This window comes from Crassostrea angulata, chromosome 9 (assembly GCF_025612915.1).
Source record: "Crassostrea angulata isolate pt1a10 chromosome 9, ASM2561291v2, whole genome shotgun sequence".
NCBI classification, from domain to species: Eukaryota; Metazoa; Mollusca; class Bivalvia; order Ostreida; family Ostreidae; genus Magallana; species Magallana angulata.
The window spans coordinates 5,252,105-5,269,401 of NC_069119.1; the positions used below are offsets into that span (position 1 = coordinate 5,252,105).

The 17,297-nt window shown below is 29.8% G+C and overlaps 1 protein-coding gene across 2 annotated transcripts in view; it reads right to left on the reverse strand.

Annotated features, from left to right (window-relative positions):
- The window catches only part of LOC128164012 (mucin-5AC-like), a 70,903-nt gene extending 68,766 nt beyond the window's left edge, over positions 1-2,137 (reverse strand). Inside the window, exon 1 of one of the 2 annotated variants that reach the window (XM_052827721.1) lies at positions 1,949-2,137. In XM_052827721.1, the coding sequence (XP_052683681.1) occupies positions 1,949-2,013 (65 nt within the window). In that variant the 5' untranslated portion in view covers positions 2,014-2,137. The remainder of the gene's footprint in view (positions 1-1,948) is intronic. The other variant, XM_052827720.1, reaches the window with a different exon arrangement.
- Between the last annotated feature and the right edge of the window lie 15,160 nt (positions 2,138-17,297).

A 17,297-nucleotide genomic window follows, 5' to 3' on the forward strand; every position in this document is an offset into this window, starting at 1 on the left:
ACCGTCAGAAACAGTTTGAATTCTGCGTTATAACGAAATATGAATTTATTTAAGTTTAATTAGTTTTTGTGCAAATCATACCATAATGAATTCATTTTTTGTGTGTAGAGGGTTCGACATTTCATTTTGAAAATTGAAATACGATGCACATTAAAATTCTTTCTTTGGGGTTCATGCGGCAATGAACGTAACAACATTGCAGAAAAGGTACATAACCTGCGTCAGTAAAAGAAGACATCTATGAACAATGTAGAAATTATCTAATATAGCCACTTGAATTGAAATTGGAATTCGTTATCTTTTATGCAGTAGCATATATAGATATTTTCCCTTAGAAAATAGCGTAGTAATAAACAATGGATGTGGATATATACTGATAGGTTTTTTTTTCTAAAACAAGCACATGGCTTGCGCTATACGTTATTAAACATGTCACATGATCAGTGATCCGTGCAGACATTTACATTAATTATGTAACGTTTTATACGTTGTATTTTATCAGATTTTTTTAAATGAAATATACAACAAACAAATTTTGTACAATAATTAATAATTTTAACCACAATAATGTAATTTTGCTGCGAACAGTCTTTAAATATAGCACTACCCGTAAAAAATGAATTACAGACACACCGGGATAGTTTTAATCATTTTAAAGTAGTGTATCACTAAATGACAATGAAAATTACAGCTCACAGGGCTTAAACACTGTATGTATAGGGCAAATTTTCCGTTTTCGTTCTGGAACTTTCATCACTATTGACTGATTTTTGATTAATTGATTGATATTCAAAAAAATTTCTCCAGCATACACGTGTATTTAAAACTTAGCAATAGATATTTAAAAAAAGTATAATCATTCAAGTAAATGCGTCAATTTTGAACTGTAATCTAAATCTTTTATTCTTTTTATTTCCACAAAAAGTCTGAAATATGAATAAACCGTTAACTCTTTCTATTAAAAAAAAACTTGAATCTTTGCAGGCAAAAGATTAACGACCTACTTCCCTCCAACAAGGTTTTGAAAGACTGTAAATCTCTGACTTGCAAAGATGTAGCTTTTAAGACAAAACATAATGTTTCAAAATTCTTATATATATTTTAAAATCTACCAAGATACGAACGACAAATCAATATTCAATTTTTTGGGTGAAATCCTTTAGATTTATTATATCAAAAGCAAATCATCTCAAATCAATCATTGCGTGGTCACCGGTATCCTACGATCAAAACTATATACTGCATCTCTAGAATACAACCCAATAGATATAAAAGAGATGGGCGACGATTCTACAGAACAATAAAAGAGATTGAAAATGCATGCAACTAGAACTAAAAGGGATTTGGGATCAGGTGTTTAAAAAAAGAAAAGAAATCATTATTAATGAGTTTATATATTTTTTCAGTCCTAGTTCGTTGCCTTAATTTGAGTCACGTGACGACTTTGCGGGTTCTAAGCAAGTTCTATTGTTGGAAATTCTTAGACCATATATATTGTACATGTTGTATTCACTTTATCCTTTTTGAAAGATTTTTTTATTCATTCTAAATATCTTTCCATTCTACTATGGCAACTCAAAATGAAACATGTGTTTTAGATCTGAAAACCTTAAATGCGCAACTCCTTTTAAAAAATTGACAAAACAATTCAGCGATGCAGATCATCTTATTTTTTCTTTATGTAAGAAACATTAAAATTGTTTTAATGAACAACTTATGTAAAATTAATCTATCGTTTTCATCGCAAAATCAATGCAAGTACAAGTATTTTGTCCTTTCTGGGGTTTTCTTCTCTTTTCTTTATTTTTTTTTTTGATTAATTTCTCTTTTTTCTGATATCAATATAAAACACATATACAGTTTTCTAAATTTTGAATGTCATGCAAACTTTCCTGCGAAAATGAAGAAAAAATATAAAAAGTTAAATGCACAGTAAAATAATTCCTACCTTGCATCTATTTGGTTGATGGCGGCACCTAACACTATAGCCCAGGCTAGGGCCCCTAAATTCATGACTCGAAAAAACAATCACTCCTCTTTGGATTTGAAGCAGAGACCAAATCTTGAAAAGAAATTGAAAAACCCGTTTTTTTTCTTTCGCTCTTTTTGGGGTCGAAAAATATCAGAGTTCTTACGAAATCTGTCCCTCTCTGAGAAATTTAACAGTATATAAAGACCCTCTCAATCACGTGACTTTTACCAAAATCATAACAAAACGTTTATCTCTCCCCAATACCCGTCCGTCCGAGATTTCATTGAGAGCCTGCTTTTGGTAACACACAGGGGTTGAAAAGATTTTGATATCACCGTTATGTCGCGGGGTGATTAATGGATTTGATCGCGGATTTGGATTTTGAGTGTGTACCCCCTGTTATTCCTCACTGTTAATATGTGAATCGGGTACATCTCAAAATAGCCGTTTTGTAACTCTGTTACGAAAGTTCTAATGAATTGAATATATTTGATATAGAAACATTTTATTTTCATTGACTTCTAATGACCAATTACTATGTAAAATAAAAACCAATTTTATTACCGTTTACAGAAAGTCTCATTTTTTAAAGATTAATTTTGTTTAAGTTTTCCTTTTTAATTTTACTTTACTATGGGGTAATGACAACCTAGATTATAAAACTAATGTTAGAATTTTCACTGCTGTGCAGAAGTTCATTCCCAATTATCGCAGATTTATATAAGAATGCTATTTTGTGCTTTACCATTTTTTCCCGATATATATTTATGTAACATTTTTATGACAATCGCAAATAACTTGTTTTAGGGTGAGAACCTAGTAAGTTGCAAGAACTTGTGTTCGAACCCTTTGTATTGTATATATGCATGCAATAAAATATGTTCAAACCAATCCTTTTTCATTCTTTTTTTTATTAGATTGGATTTTTTAGGGGGATGGGGGTGTGTGTTTTCGTTTGTACATTTTAGTGAAAATAAACTTTCGACAGGTCTTTAAGTATTTGAAATATATTTTTTATTTTTCGTTTTGTTAAAATAATAGAATTTATCCTATTTATCTACTTTAAGAGAGAGAGAGAGAGAGAGAGAGAGAGAGAGAGAGAGAGAGAGAGAGAGAGAGGGGACTTATCAACCTTTATATTTATTACAAATTAATCACAAAACGAATTCTTAAATCAATATCTACAAATATTACCACATTTACTCTAAGCAAATTATTTATATACTAGTATATATATCTACGTTTTGATCATCAGATAAAATTAAACTGCGTTTTGTAAGCAGAATTTTAAGCATACCAATAGCTGTGTAGCATAGCAGATATGAAATCGATACTAAGGTGGTAAAATAATGTGTATATTAAATGGAACATCAACCAAACTATTTCTGATTGATAAAGCTTGTTTCACAAGCACACTGCGGGGCAAATTCCCCTTTTATAGATAAACAGATACGATAGAAAAACTTGACAGACAGAAAGAATCATTATGGATAAATGGGTAAAAATAAATAGTTATACAGACGTGGTAAGACAGACAGATAGACAGACATATTGGTATATAAATAAATAGTTATACAGACGTGGTAAGACAGACAGATAGACAGACATATTGGTATATAAATAAATAGTTATACAGACGTGGTAAGACAGACAGATAGACAGACATATTGGTATATAAATAAATAGTTATACAGACGTGGTAAGACTGACAGATAGACAGACATATTGGTATATAAATAAATAGATATACAGACGTGGTATGACAGACATATAGACAGACATATTGGTATATAAATACATAGTTATACAGACGTGGTATGACAGACAGATAGACAGGCATATTGGTATATAAATAAATAGTTATACAGACGTGGTATGACAGACAGATAGACAGACATATTGGTATATAAATAAATAGTTATACAGACGTGGTATGACAGACAGATAGACAGACATATTGGTATATAAATAAATAGTTATACAGACGTGGTAAGACAGACAGATAGACAGACATATTGGTATATAAATAAATAGTTATACAGACGTGGTAAGACAGACAGATAGACAGGCATATTGGTATATAAATAAATAGTTATACAGACGTGGTATGACAGACAGATAGACAGACATATTGGTATATAAATAAATAGTTATACAGACGTGGTATGACAGACAGATAGACAGACATATTGGTATATAAATAAATAGTTATACAGACGTGGTAAGACAGACAGATAGACAGACATATTGGTATATAAATAAATAGTTATACAGACGTGGTATGACAGACAGATAGACAGACATATTGGTATATAAATAAATAGTTATACAGACGTGGTATGACAGACAGATAGACAGGCATATTGGTATATAAATAAATAGTTATACAGACGTGGTATGACAGACAGATAGACAGACATATTGGTATATAAATAAATAGTTATACAGACGTTGTATGACAGACAGATAGACAGACATATTGGTATAAAAATAAATAGTTATACAGACGTGGTATGACAGACAGATAGACAGGCATATTGGTATAAAAATAAATAGTTATACAGACGTGGTATGACAGACAGATAGACAGACATATTGGTATATAAATAAATAGTTATACAGACGTGGTATGACAGACAGATAGACAGGCATATTGGTATATAAATAAATAGTTATACAGACGTGGTATGACAGACAGATAGACAGGCATATTGGTATATAAATAAATAGTTATACAGACGTGGTATGACAGACAGATAGACAGACATATTGGTATATAAATAAATAGTTATACAGACGTGGTAAGACAGACAGATAGACAGACATATTGGTATATAAATAAATAGTTATACAGACGTGGTATGACAGACAGATAGACAGACATATTGGTATATAAATAAATAGTTATACAGACGTGGTATGACAGACAGATAGACAGGCATATTGGTATATAAATAAATAGTTATACAGACGTGGTAAGACAGACAGATAGACAGACATAGTGGTATATAGATAAATAGTTATACAGACGTGGTAAGACAGACAGATAGACAGACATATTGGTATATAAATAAATAGTTATACAGACGTGGTATGACAGACAGATAGACAGACATATTGGTATATAAATAAATAGTTATACAGACGTGGTATGACAGACAGATAGACAGGCATATTGGTATATAAATAAATAGTTATACAGACGTGGTAAGACAGACAGATAGACAGACATAGTGGTATATAGATAAATAGTTATACAGACGTGGTATGACAGACAGATAGACAGACATATTGGTATATAAATAAATAGTTATACAGACGTGGTAAGACAGACAGATAGACAGACATATTGGTATATAAATAAATAGTTATACAGACGTGGTAAGACAGACAGATAGACAGACATATTGGTATATAAATAAATAGTTATACAGACGTGGTAAGACAGACAAATAGACAGACATATTGATATATAAATAAATAGTTATACAGACGTGGTAAGACAGACAGACAGACATATTGGTATATAAATAAATAGTTATACAGACGTGGTATGACAGACAGATAGACAGACATATTGGTATATAAATAAATAGTTATACAGACGTGGTAAGACAGACAGACAGACATATTGGTATATAAATAAATAGTTATACAGACGTGGTATGACAGACAGATAGACAGACATATTGGTATATAAATAAATAGTTATACAGACGTGGTAAGACAGACAGATAGACAGACATATTGGTATATAAATAAATAGTTATACAGACGTGGTAAGACAGACAAATAGACAGACATATTGATATATAAATAAATAGTTATACAGACGTGGTAAGACAGACAGACAGACATATTGGTATATAAATAAATAGTTATACAGACGTGGTATGACAGACAGATAGACAGACATATTGGTATATAAATAAATAGTTATACAGACGTGGTATGACAGACAGATAGACAGACATATTGGTATAAAAATAAATAGATATACAGACGTGGTAAGACAGACAGATAGACAGACATATTGATATATAAATAAATAGTTATACAGACGTGGTATGACAGACAGATAGACAGACATATTGGTATATAAATAAATAGTTATACAGACGTGGTAAGATAGACAGACATATTGATATATAAATAAATAGTTATACAGACGTGGTAAGACAGACAGATAGACAGACATATTGATATATAAATAAATAGTTATACAGACGTGGTAAGACAGACAGATAGACAGACATATTGATATATAAATAAAGACGTGGTAGAAAGTTCAACAGACAGAAAGAATGGATATATGAATATAGATTGATAGATAGAAATAATGGATAAAAGATAGATTGATTGATGGATAGATAGATAAAGAGAGAGAGAGAGAGTCATGTAGATAGATAGATAGATAGATAGATAGATAGATAGATAGATAGATAGATAGATAGATAGATAGATAGATAGATAGATAGAAATCGACATAAACAATAACCGTATTATCAACAATATAGAGTATCAAATATTAATTTAAGAAAGAAAAAAAAGACCAACCAATTAAAAAACCAACTCAAAATGTAGAGAATATATTCACCCATCAAACAACGATTTTATTTTGTTTGCATCTAAATATTCAGTATCTTTTTAAACCCCTTAAAATTCTGATTACAATTGAATTAAGGATCTTAAAATGTTTAAAAGTTCGTTGTATAATTGCTTGATATATTCTCTACATTCTAAGTTCGCTGTTAAATTGGTTGTTTGATTGGTTGATATATTTCTACATTTTAAGTTTGTTGTCCAAGTTGGTTGTTTAATTAGTTGATACATTTTCTACAATTAAAGTTCGTTGTACAAATTCCCGTTTAGTAATCATGTTTGTTTATCTCGTTTCAAGATCGTTGGATAATTGGTTGATATATTTTTACATTCAAAATTGTTGTTTAAGTGATTAATTCAAAAACTGAATATTTTATATTAATTGACATGTCAAAGAAATAACTGACCGGTACAATGAACTCTAAAATATAGAAAATATATCAACCAATCAAACAAAAAACTTAAAATGTAGAGAATGTATCAACTCATCGAACAACCAATCAAACAGGGAAATTCAAATGTAGATGATCAATCAATCAATCAAACAACGAACTTAAACAACGAACATAAAATGTAGAAAATGTATCAACCAATCAAACAACGAACATTACAACAACGAACATAAAATGAAGAGATTATAACAACCAATCAAACAGCGAATTTGAAATATAGAGAATGTATCAACCAATCAAACAACAAACTTAAAATGCAGAGAATGTATCAACCAATCAAACAGCGAATTTAAACTGTAGAAAATGTATCAACTTATCAAACAACCAATCAAACAGCGAATTTGAAATGTAGAGAATGTATCAACCAATCAAACAACAAACTAAAACAATAAACATAAACTTAAGAAAATGTATCAACCAATCAAATAACGAACTTAAACAATGAACATAAAATGAAGAGAATATTTCAAACAGTTAAACAACGAACTTAAACAACGAATATAAAATGTAGAGAAAATGTCAACCAGTCAAACAACGAATTTTAACAATGAACATAAATTGCAGAAAATGTATCAACCAATCAAACAACGAAACATAAGATTATATCACCCAATCAAACAACGAATTAAAATAAAGAATATATATCAAACAATAATACAACAACTTAAATTCAAATCAAGGGAGAAAGTAACCGCAGAATTAACTTTAATAAAGAGCAAATCAATCAATTAGTCAATCTTCAATCAATCAGTCTTTCAATCAATCAAATAAACAACAAAATCATTTCTATCCACTCTATGACAAGCCAAAATGGTCTAAATATATTTCCAAATCAGCCATTAAAATATATTTTAAAAATATATAACTATTCAAAAACTGAAAGTAATGTTTTATTGAAAACATATTATTTATTCAAGCAATCAAATAAAAAGTTAAATAATCAATCATGCAATGAAAATATTTTGAATTGGTTCAAATAACAACCATTCAAACAGCTACCAAAAATTAAAACTCAGCAACAATAGCTTCTACATGTTAGCAATTAATCAACAACTGCTAAATTCACGACACCAGACATGTGTCTGTAAAAAGGACAGAAAACCAATCATTCAAACATCAGTGACAGCTGTAAACACCAATCAAATCTGTAAACAGAAATCACAGCTGTAAACACCAAACAAAGCAGTAACACCAAACACTGCTGTAAACACCAATCACATCTGTAATCACAAACACAGCAGCAAACACCAAACACAGCTGTAAACACCAAACACAGCTGTAAACACCAAACAGTTGTAAACAGCAGCAACGGGGGAAAACAGTAGCAGTTAATATATCTATAGGTACTATGAACAGAATAAATTTACAAAGTAAAAAAAACATGCAAGCACAGAATGAATATATTACATAAATGACAGTGACCTTTTGCCTTTGCTAATATCATTAAACTGTAAGAGTAATGTACCCGTTCAATCCGTCTCATTCTGGAAAGGGATATTTAATTGATTGTTGTTTATTAGATATTTTCAAAAATTATCTACATCATATAGATTATGTAATTTAAGTTGAATGTGGATAAGACGAAGAAACGAGTTAAAACGATTATCATTTTGGACACTTCTAACGTGTGAAAGAGAACTACGTACACAAATAAAATGTGTAACAAAACATCTTTAAGTAAAAGACCGTTGCACCAAAGTGCTCAAATTACAGAGAAAAATATATTTAAAATTGCATAACAATTTAACACTTTTGTTTATCTTCGCTATACAAAAAAGATAAGAATATTTTCCTTCGTTATATAACTTTGAATTGATATTCTAACATTCGCCAATGATTCTACCATTTGATCCCATTACATTCACACGACACCTTCGGAAAGAACTGCGTCGCTTTATTGTAACTACAGCGCAATTCACAGCTGATACTACGATATGTTAAATCACGTGGATTTAAATCTGTTAATATACATGTCCATATCTACGGGACATGGATCTACATAACCTTTGTTTTTTTCTCCTTTCGTATCTTTAAAATTCATAAACATAAGATTAATGATGCATTATCTCAAAACATAGATCCAACCCGTTTATTAGGTGTTTTGTTTAGTTTTCTTTCATAAAGAACTAAAAAATGTTAGCAGTTGTATTATTAAGGAGGCTGGATAGTCCACAAATTAACCGTCAGATATATCTTTAGAATTTTAGAAATGATCTTTAAAGCTATGTACTGATGTGGGACCAGTTCTCGCCAAGTACCATTTCTCTTTGAAGCTATAAACTTTTATGTGGTAAAGAAAAATTCTAAATATTTTAGATTTAAAGTTTGAATATTTTCTCATATATTTTTTTTTCTTCTTTTTTATGGAAATCAAATCTGTGTTATAAATTGTTTAAAATCTAAGATGAACTTTTCGATAATTTTTTTTTTTTTTTTTTTTTTTTTTTTTATTTGAAATTTTTTTATAAAATGCACCAATTTCAAAAGGTAGTTGAATACCTATTATAAAAATATCTATTAAGAGATGCTTTAAAATTTCACTGTATTCAATCTTATCAAATAAGCGTTGTTAAGAAAGGATACAGTCAATTTGGTACAAAATAATGAGAGAAAAAAAAATGGAAGATCTTGATACATATATACTAGAACTGGAGTTAATCGTCATCCTTTTATACGCTGTAATTTCTATGATATCATGTTGAAAGGGTTCGATAATCGTGGCCATTTTTAGAATGTATTGGTCTATCTAGGAGTAGAGCTCTATACACAAATATAAGAAAATACCAGAATCTTGGCGGTAAAATGCATGGATTTTTTTCTTTACTTTATGACACATGTAGTTAATAGCCGAATTAAAGATTTTTTTAGGTACATCTGATAGTTAAACTGCCTAAAATATGATCTGTCAAGATCAATCCTGCTCTTTTCTATTATACAAGTGCTAGTATGTTCCGTTTTAATTTTGATGTATTTTGTTTTTAAAGGGTATTATACAAACATTTTCAACAATCTTCAACATTTTGAGTTTTATACTTCAGCTTGTTAATACACAAACATCGTATATAAGTTGTATTACAATGTACTTAAGGGATAAGGAACCATTCTGTTGTAAATCGTGTCTTATGTTGTAAAGGATTTCTCACTTCAGGTAACTTTGTGAATACAAAATTCTATCACGTGACGTGTAAGCTAGAATGTTATGTGCTAACAAGGACAATGTTTTCGAACACGTTAATTTGTCAAGCTTTGATTTAAAGCCTTCTGTGATTACATGGGAGTGGTCTTATTGTTTAAGCCATTGTAAATAGCATACTTGTACCATATAGAATGGATAGGGTTATGGTGAAAGAGTGACCTCTCATGCATATTAATATCAATTTTATGTTTAATCAAGGCCAGATAAGCGAAAATTCTCCCTTTTTTCGAAAGTTGTTAAGAGAAATATATAGAATGAGCTTATTGTATCACAGTCCTAGTTGATGTGGACATTGCCTAGACTCTTTAAAAAATTTAACAAAAGTGATATAAGGTTAAGAAATAAACGCAACAGAAGCGACTGAAAAGGGCCCAAAACCCGGCGCTAAGTGCAGTCATCCTTTTGTATTTACTGCCACCCGGTAAAGTCAAAATTTACAGCATGGCATTTCGCTAACATTGTATTGTTTCAATACATGTAGATTAATTTCATTTTTTTACTCATATATATCTTTATTATTCTTAATAAAATTTAGTTTTTCTAAATTGTTTCCTATCTAAGGATTACTCTCTATTATCAGCCATATTTTTGCCAAGATTTTTGGAATACTAAAAAATAAATTATAATGTACATCCACACCAAACAGCATTTCTTTAAGAGGGATCAATGGTTCTGATCACTTTTAGGCTTTATTTACTTCCTTCAGATGAAGAGTTCTGTATGAATATGCTTTTAGAGCGGAAATATTTGAATATTTTCTTTATAAGATAATAGTTTATGGCCAAAAATATGATATGACGCAGTTTTAAGGCAGATCTGATGGCTCCTTTGTTGACCACCTAGCTTCCTTAAAACCGAAGATTTATCAATTCTTATCATTATCTTGTTTGATTAAAAGAGTTAAAATCCAAAGACACCCTAACAACTGTTCAATGATTTTCATTAATTAAATAACGATAACTATGTATATATTTATGTAGACATATCTTTTGCACATTTTGCTGAGCTGTTTTCTAGAAACGATTTTGTAATGTACTGATAATCCCTATTGATCACGAAGAGAATGGTTGATCCAAAATAAAGTGCAAAGACGACGGCATGACCTAGATTGGAGTTTTATCAGGTGAGTTGGTGTAAAGGTGTTACAGGTGGGGGCCTTACCTGTCGATTACCTGAAATATCAAAATAAACTCTGCAAGGTAACGGATCTACAATGAATTTAAGTTAATAAAAAGTGATGATTGACAGATTCATGGTGACAGAAGATAACCGAATTGCTGTATCTTTTATATTATTATGAAACATGACCAGGGATTTGGACATCCCATTCTTTAGAAAATATGTATTGTAATTGAGCAGACATATATTATCTTGTGGCTGTATTAAAACTACAAAACAATTTCTACGAGCAAATCCATGTAAAAATTAAAGATTAAAATTATACTTACTTTCCATAAGTACAGGTGCATACATCCTATTTAAAAAAAATACGGTAAGCACAGATTTTAATTTTTAAGAGGATAAACAAAAATCAAAATTTGATTATTTTAAAGTACATGTAGTAATGTTTGGTTAATCAGAGTTTAATTATGATTTTAAGAATTGGTAAACATAAGCACAGGGGACTTTTCATTGAAAACAATGTTAACATTTGACAATGATAATAATAATTGCATCAAAACTTTCCTCTGAGTTATTATATGGTCATTAGTATTGCTGAAACTGATGTCTGGAAGCTTTATGCATGTACACCTAAATAACAGTTCAATTCTGATAACCATTAAATCTTCGATCATTTGCTCTTCGTAGAACAAATATTTTGCATAATAACCCTTTCATATCGTTCCTAGAAAATAAGATATGTACGCGAAGATTTGTGACAGGTCAAGCTATATGCGGAGAAAAATATCTATTTTTAAACACTTCGATAATAGCAAAAAGTATCACAGAAAGGGTTTACAGCTTGCCAGACATGACCTCATTGATAACATTGGATAAACTTGGAAGACAAAAAGGAAGGTAATCAGTTCACGTAAAAGACAAACTAATAGATACAGTGTACTTGTTGAACTTTGTTGTTAACAATAAAGGAACTCTTGTACATATTAGGGGGTGGAAGGCCAAAAATATGAAATATAATGAAATATTACTTTGTAAGTTAAAGAGAGTTTACTATGATTTTTGCTGAGGTCACCAAATATTGCGTAGATTGTATTATTATTCATTTTTTGTTAGGTATATCGACGAGTAATCGACTTCTGGACTATTGCTCGGCCATCATCTTCGACATATTTTTTTCTTATTCATTAAGATGTAAATACTTGTATATATGTAATTGGAAATATTCATTTTTAATGCTTCATTGTGTCATAAACGGATAAGATTTCCTGCTGTGAAATTCAATGGAACAGATTCTTTAGCATGATCTTGTTTGATAGAGAAATAAAGATAATTTGCCTGGCGAATTTTGTCTTTTTTGTGGATACATGTAAACACTCAGAACTTTAACCAACATTTGCTTTTACACAAACTAAAGCTGTATTTTATTTTTTATTACTTCTAGAAGTGAAAAAAAAACGAAGAAAAATTAAACACTAATATTAGGACATTTTTTTCGATAAAGTGACTATGTTTGACTTTTTAGGTGGGATTCTGTTACCCCCACATTTATAAGCATTATTAATTTGTAAGTCACTACCTGTAACTGTCACCATACAGAACACTGATTTTTATTTTGCTGACCAGTTGATTGATATTTAAAGTTTTTAAAATTGCGTAAATTAATGTTTTAAAGGATTACTATTGTTCAAAAGGCACAGACATTCCTCTTATGCAATAATAAAAACTAGTACCGATTGTACATTTAAACCTTACTTTTGTACGTAGTGCCATTAATTACTTTCAAATAACTAATTACTTATCATGCTACTGACCTCGAAATGTTTTTTGATAAATCACTCTTCTACATTCTACATTGCCAAGGTTTTTTTTTAAATGTAGAAATTATTAAAATCAATGGAACGCTTGTAAGATTGGAAACAATTAAATGTATATTAATAAACTATTTAGAAACCAAAGTTTAAATTTAATATCCATGTACTCCGAATATTATCAACCAAGCTTATAAATCGTCTAATTTTCAATTAGATATAAAAAAAAATTACTATTAGAAACAATAAACTACTGTATTAATTGTCTTAAATACTTATATTGTCGGTATTAAAATCATTTGAGGTCAATGGTAAAAAGTTTTAGATTTTATGTATTTTCAAATTTTGTTCTATTGCATGTAAATTAGTTGACTTAAATTATACTTAAAATTATATTGTACAAACACAAAATATGCAAAATGATATAAAAAAAACACACATAGATACACACAGAACGATCTACATTATGTCGCTACAAAAGGGAAACAAGTAACGAAAAAGAACTATATATGATATAAGTCAAATTTGGCCCCTGTAATTCTCCATTTTTAAAGTGTTTCAGTCACATTTATTTGTATTATTTTTTTAGAAGAGTTGACATAAAATATGTTTTCACCTATATATTTGATTGATATGCACTCACTGGTAGTATATGACGTCCGAAATGACGCTTTTTCATAATTCAGCCAAAAATTGACATTTTTCTTATCTTTTTTTCGAATGGGAAATTAAGAACGACTCTTTGACCAAGAACAAGCTTGTTGTCACTTATAAGTACTGGAGAGATACATCTTTAGTGAAAATATTTTGTTTTTCAAGCAATCACTCACTATTTTCTTGAGGAGAAAAGGGCTTGAAACAAACCGTTCTACGTTTAAAATGCGAAAATGGTGGGAAAAGGTAAAATTTATTATGTCATATTTTAAGTTTTGGGCACTTAAATCTAAATAAAAGTTATGAAAAAAACTTCAAATGTAAATCTGTACAAATAAAACCAAGAATTTCAGTAAAATTAGAATATTAATTTAAGGGGGCCATTTTAGGCTCAATCTATATATAATCCTCTATTTCCAAATTCCTCTGTTTCATTTTAAATCTACCCGTTGCTTCAAATATTCTGCAAATATATCAAAATTTGTATGTGTTAATAACATTATTATTTTGTGTTTTTAAAAATGCTTGATGGCGATGGCCATTTTTAAGCTATTTAAATCTTCTTTTAAAAAGAGCTCTAATTTAAGATATAGAAAACAATTAAATTTTAAAGTGATAATAAATAAAATATTTCTTTACTAAATAATAGTTTATAGCTAAACAAATAATTTTCAAAAATATGATGCATAACGTTAATCTAAAGTTTGAAAGTTTGAACCAAATTCTGTTTACACAGAACACCAATAATTTTCACATTTTCCTACTAATTATTCACTACTAGTACTTGGTTCCTTTGTCGACATCTTCTTGAGTATTGTTTATTTTAAAACACGTTTTTAACATTAATATTAACTATATAAAGTTTGAGATAATGATTACAAATTCAAATCGACTGTTGGTCGCTTAAAGTCCTGATTATTTGAATAGGTTATCCGAGTACAATTGGGACAGAGATTGAGAGAATACCAGTATGTCCCTAAAAAATTTACAAAAATTCGCAATGTTAAGTACACAATATAGAAGGATAAACCAAAATGACCCCAGCCATTTGATAAGAAGACAGATCTGGAAAAGGTCATTAGGTACACATTGCCGGAAAACAAACAAGCGAAATCCTGCTCGGTTCTCTCAACTTAGCTTTGAAAAAATAAATTAGAAAATATACATGATAAGAAACTATTTTGGTCTCCATGAGTCAACATTTTTTATTTTATTCTGGAATATTTCTTTTCAAAATTAACCATGTTTTTGGACTGTCTTTTCATTTTTAACAGTCCTGAGGAAATGGGTCTTTTGTAAAGACTATTCTTACTAGCAAGTACTGAATGCTTTCAGGAAAACACGTTGCTTTTGAAAAATCATATAGGGTTTTGGGGCGATTTTATCGAGTCAATTGAATCTGAAGTCAACTCAAAAACTTTTAAACCATTGCACCTTCCATAACATTGGTAGTAAAAAAAATCTTAATAAGAGAAGAGCAATAACCAAAGTGTGCAAATTCCGAAGAATAATATATTTTTGATTGCATAACATTGTTACACTTTTTGTGTATCTTCGCTATTCAGAAAAAAAGATAAGAATATTTTCCACTGAAATTTACTGGATATAGATCTGTATATTAAATAATCGTTGTATTTGTTCTTTTATATCTAAAAACGTTATGACCAATTTTTACTCTTTCAAAATATTTAAACCATACTCAAAATAAGATAACTGAAATCCGGATTTCTTAAATGTCACATATTCACATTTAAGAACTAATCCTTGGATGCAGTGATTGTGAAAAAACAGAGGCTATGAGACGAATTATTTCATGGCAGCTGATTGACACCAATCTGCATGTCATGTCTAGCCCATAAAAAAAATAAAGGTTATAAAAGTTACACAGAATTCAAAATTAAAGAAGTTGTAAATTGTTCTAACACCACTAACCACTTACCTCAGTAACTAAAAACATGATAATTTTACTTGTGCAACATTTTTTGTGTTTAAGTTCACCTGATGCTGCTGGAAATTCACAATGAAAGCTGATAATTGATTTGATTATTTCGTAAAAAAAAACGATATTCTCTCGTACACAGAACATGCAAACTGAATAATATCATTACTATTATTACGTAGACTACTTTAAAAAAAAACATTGTGAAGGAGAGATGCGTAGTAGAAGACATGAACTTATCGGGACTTGTCACCAAACATAAAAAAAACACTTCCATAGTTTAAATGATAAAATGTAGTTTTCTTTCTGCTTTTTTCTGTTTTTCTTTTTCAGCTGTTCTGTTTATTCAACTTTCTTCTCTATCTATTATTCCCCCTGTAATAAAGCAAGTAGGCACACGTAAATCTGATCTAGTAATAACCATCGAATCTATCCAGTCAAAACTTCCAGTGCGTTTTAAACTTCCTTGTTGTTGTTTTTTATTAGGAAGTATATTAAATAGTATAAATAAAAATGAAAATAAAAACCCTGCAATTACTGTGCAAAATCTTTGCGTTGATTTCAAACAGAGAATTTTTGGATTGTAAAGCTGTTGTAAAATTAATTTAAAATTCATCAGGTAAGTTGTTTTATTTTTAAAGAATATCAATGATATTGATGTTTTATTCCTATTTTATAAACAAAAGCCAGTTTATACCGAAATACAATTATTTTTAATCTTTTTGATTTAAAAAAAATTTAAAGTTATCATAGTAAGAACAAAACAAATAGATTTGGTTTCTCAAATCTTAAGAATTAATAAGCTATTGGCTAAGTACAAATTTTAAGGGCAGCCCTGTGTGGTTGTTTCCGAAACAAATTCACCCTCATTTCTTAAGTTTATCATGAAAATTACTTTTCAAGCATTTCCAAAAATCAACAATCAATAAAAAGGACTGTCTTTTAAACAAGACGACATTAATAGACTATTGTCTTCAGGCGTTCCGTCTCGGAATGATACACGATGAAAACTGGGTGGTTTACCTATGTAACGTTGGTAGCGCTGCACAAAGTATGTTTCCCTGTGACCAAGGGCCGGTGTAATGAAGAATAATGACCCCCGTAGAATAATGACCGGGGGTCATTTTTCTACGTAGAAAAATGACCCCCCGGTCAGTATTCTACGCAGAAAAATGACCCCCGGTCATTATTCTATGTAGAAAAATGACCCCTTTGCCTGAAGAATAAGTGTCATTTTGATAAAAATGAGCACACTCCACATGAAGAAAAGTGACCCCTGTAGAATAATGACCCCCTTGTAGATAAAGTTTTTAAGTACATTTTTTAGTATTTGTGAAATAGTCTTTACATTATTGTAATTTTTACTGCTGAAGTTTACAGAAATTATAATTCATATTCAAATAAACTTAAAGTAAAAGAAGGGGTACATCATAGAAAATAAAAATCCTTCCGTTATAACAAGATATTGACGTATTGCATCGGGGTATGGTTGTCATCTTAACAATTAAATTTACATATACCTATGGTGTTCCGATAGGGCCACTTCGACCTT